This window comes from Atta cephalotes (genome assembly GCF_000143395.1).
Source record: "Atta cephalotes unplaced genomic scaffold scaffold00097, whole genome shotgun sequence".
NCBI classification, from domain to species: domain Eukaryota; kingdom Metazoa; phylum Arthropoda; class Insecta; order Hymenoptera; family Formicidae; genus Atta; species Atta cephalotes.
In genome coordinates this window covers 198,385-201,717 of record NW_012130161.1, presented here as the reverse complement: position 1 = coordinate 201,717, position 3,333 = coordinate 198,385, and the positions used below count along the sequence as shown (strand labels likewise).

The 3,333-nt window shown below is 32.9% G+C and overlaps 1 protein-coding gene across 1 annotated transcript in view; it reads right to left on the bottom strand.

Annotated features, from left to right (window-relative positions):
* LOC105624941 (cytidine deaminase-like) overlaps nt 1-2,001 on the bottom strand; it is a 4,225-nt gene extending 2,224 nt beyond the window's left edge. The window contains exon 1 of the mRNA XM_012206284.1: nt 1,965-2,001. Within this exon, the coding sequence (XP_012061674.1) occupies nt 1,965-2,001 (37 nt within the window). The remainder of the gene's footprint in view (nt 1-1,964) is intronic.
* Nucleotides 2,002-3,333: the final 1,332 nt, after the last annotated feature.

The window sequence follows — 3,333 nt, the reverse complement described above, 5'->3', positions numbered from 1 at the left end:
ACACACACACACACACACACACACACACACACACACACACACACACACACACACACACACACACACACACACACACACACACACACACACACACACACACACACACACACAGGGTGTTCTAAAACTAATGATAAATATTTTGTAGATACATTCTTTGTAATGTTTTAAGATGGAAAATCTAATATAGAAATATCGAGGCTGTAATAGTTCTTTTTTAAATAGGAATAGTTTAAAAATTACGAATGACGGGATTAGAATTTTGCATGCCGAAAAATGGCAAAATGCTCAATGTGAAGATACTTCCTCGAATACTTTATGTCTTTGACAATAACAAAATTCAACATTTTCACATCCATTGATTATATTATCAATTCTGAGCGTGCAAAATTCTAGCCCCGTCATTCATAATTTTTTAACTATTCCTATTTGAAAACTATTATAGTCATAGCCTCCACATTTTCGTATTAGACTTTTCGTTTTAAAATATTACAAAGAATCTGCCTTTAAAATATTTATCATCAGTTTTGGGACACTTTATATGTAATATTTATTTACGTATCACGAAATAAATCGAAATTATATGTAATCATATATGTATATAACAATTTTTAATTTGTCCAATTAATTTTATTATACCTTTTCTTCGAAAAGGTTTTGAAATTTTACTCAAATAATATAATTTCATTCATCACTGCAATTACAATTAATTATCCCGCGCTACTCTCGTTCGATTTGATTGGTTGTCACCGTTGCGCGCGAAATCTCGCAGAGTTTAATATGATATCGAGAAAACCAATGTTTCACGTGCATTCTGAAAACAATTTTAAACAAATAAGAAAAAATTTTTAACAATTTCAAATATTAAATACAAGAAAAAACACGTGGCCTATTTAAATGATTCATCGTATCTTCAATTTATTGAGAATGCATTCTATTACGAATATTTATAATCCCATAACTCGAATTGAACTGTAATATAGGTTTGATCACAAATAATTGTCGATAGTATGACTTTCCGTGAAGAAAAAACGTGTATCTTTATATAACGATATTCTCGTTAATATTTGAGATAGAGTCTTAATATTTACGATATGAAATAAGAATATGTGCAATTATTAATTAGGTAATATTACAAGGTATATGCCGCGCGGTGGCATATATGATGACCATAAATTGTAAACTTGTTGTTTCTTTGACAGTTTGAGAGTACACGGTGCAAAGTCTCGTTATCAGGGGACTTTTATTATCAAACTAACATCGCAGTCTGATTATCCACCACTTATCTCTCCCACTATCCCGAATGATTTTTTGATATTTATTAAAGTCAACGATTTTTAGACTGTAGCGAAAACACAATATTATGAGATAATAAGCTAGAAGATGTTTAATTAATTTAAAAAGTTAAAGATTTTTAAGCCATTTAATTTTACAATGTCTTTTCAATTTTTAAAATTTTCAAACTTGCAAATCTCATTAATTTCTTTACACTTTATAGCTTGAGGCGTTCGACTATTGCAACAATATACATTCTTAATATACATATAAAATGTCGAAATGCCTGATCTTTTATGTCTCCTTCGTCGATGTAATTTATATGTATGTGCATACAATGGAAACAATTGTTACATAAATTACATAAATTATAATAATATTAATCACATTCGATTCTGTATAGGACATAGATTTTGGGCTATGTGTTAATTCGAAATTCGTTCAGCCGCGGCCGATGTTAGAGTCTATAGTGCACATAATGTAAATTTAACTTATTATTGTATATAGATTTTCGGTGCTTGCAGTGAATTTTGGAATACAACCTTTTTACAATTGTCCCTGGAGCGCGAGCATACGTGATGAAAACATACGGGAAAATATACGCAACAGAAAGCGAGAATCGATATCGCGAGAGACAAGAGACTTTTGGGAAATGCACTTTTGCGTACTTTATTGCGAAAGCGAGTCTTTACCAAGCGATGCGAAATCGATTATTTCCCAGATGCCCATTTCGCCAGGGTGCCGTTCCAGGACGCTAATTATGAAGGTTGCTGCGGGAGACACAATGAAGATTGTGGCAGAAAACGTGTAAGAACGAAGGAGACTGACTAGTTTTTTCACTTTTACGTCTTTGACTATCGTTAGTTGACAACTTGTTGCGATGATGATCAGACAAACAGTCTCGCAGACCACAACAGTCTTGCAGTCACTCGCAGCCGCCGGCGACTGACGATGACGGCGAACGGTGACGTCGGCGACATGCGTTTATTGCGTTTACTCGTACAGCTGCTGATTCAGCAGCGCTCAACTGTCCCATCTAACTTAACCTAATATAACCTCACCTCGCCTCACCTCATTTCACCTGACCTCATCTCACCTCACCTCACCTAACCTCATCCCACCTCACGCCGCGATTTGATTCGGTTCGAACGCAAGCCTTCAAATTCTGTGAGGTTTGTGTTCTTCTAGTACATTCAACTTGTTGCACAGCTCATCTTTCTTTTTTTTTCTTTTAATTCACTTAATTGGAAAAAGTAAAGGATGAACTGTGTCAAGCTAAAAAGATCAGACAGTTGCAATCAATCCAGTACCTAATTCCTTGTAATTGAGAATGAAATACAGGATTCAGATTTTCAGAAATTCGCATTCGAAATGTCAGCTTTTTCTGTGCATCATGAATACTGTTCAATTCAGAGTTCTGAATAGGAAATGCAATTTTTTAATTCAATTGAATCAAAAAAAAATTTTTGCTTTTATTTAATACGTATTCGGATAGATAAAATTTCTATCTATTTTAATCCATTCTCGTTTACTGCGGTAGATACTGTTGGTAGCGCGCAATTTATATAAACGTATGTCGCAACTAGACACGTACATTATATATATTATGTATACACAGGACTGTCGATGCTTTTAATAATAGAAATAATAGAAATAAATTTAGACGCTTATGGGAACAATTAATAGATAGAGAAAAGCTCCATCCTGTTCTTTGAAGAAAGTTTGCAGTAAAATTGCAAAAAGGCAGCTAAACTTCTACAGTTCATATTTTTTTTTCTTTTTCTTCAAGAGAGAGTAGAGAAAAAAAAGGAAAGAAAAAAATATTTAGCTAAACATGTATTCCGATGTGCGTGTTTTAATTTTATTAAATTAATTCAGATGTTTGTAGAAAAATGTAACGTGAGTTACAGCGCAAGAGTAGCAGGAAAATGGCACCTGTAGTTAATTCTTAATGGCAAATTATAATTTTAATTTTACTCACTTTTGATATTGATATTATGTTTTATATTATGTTGACAATATTCGATAATATTGATAAATGTCACGTTTAAATATCATTTA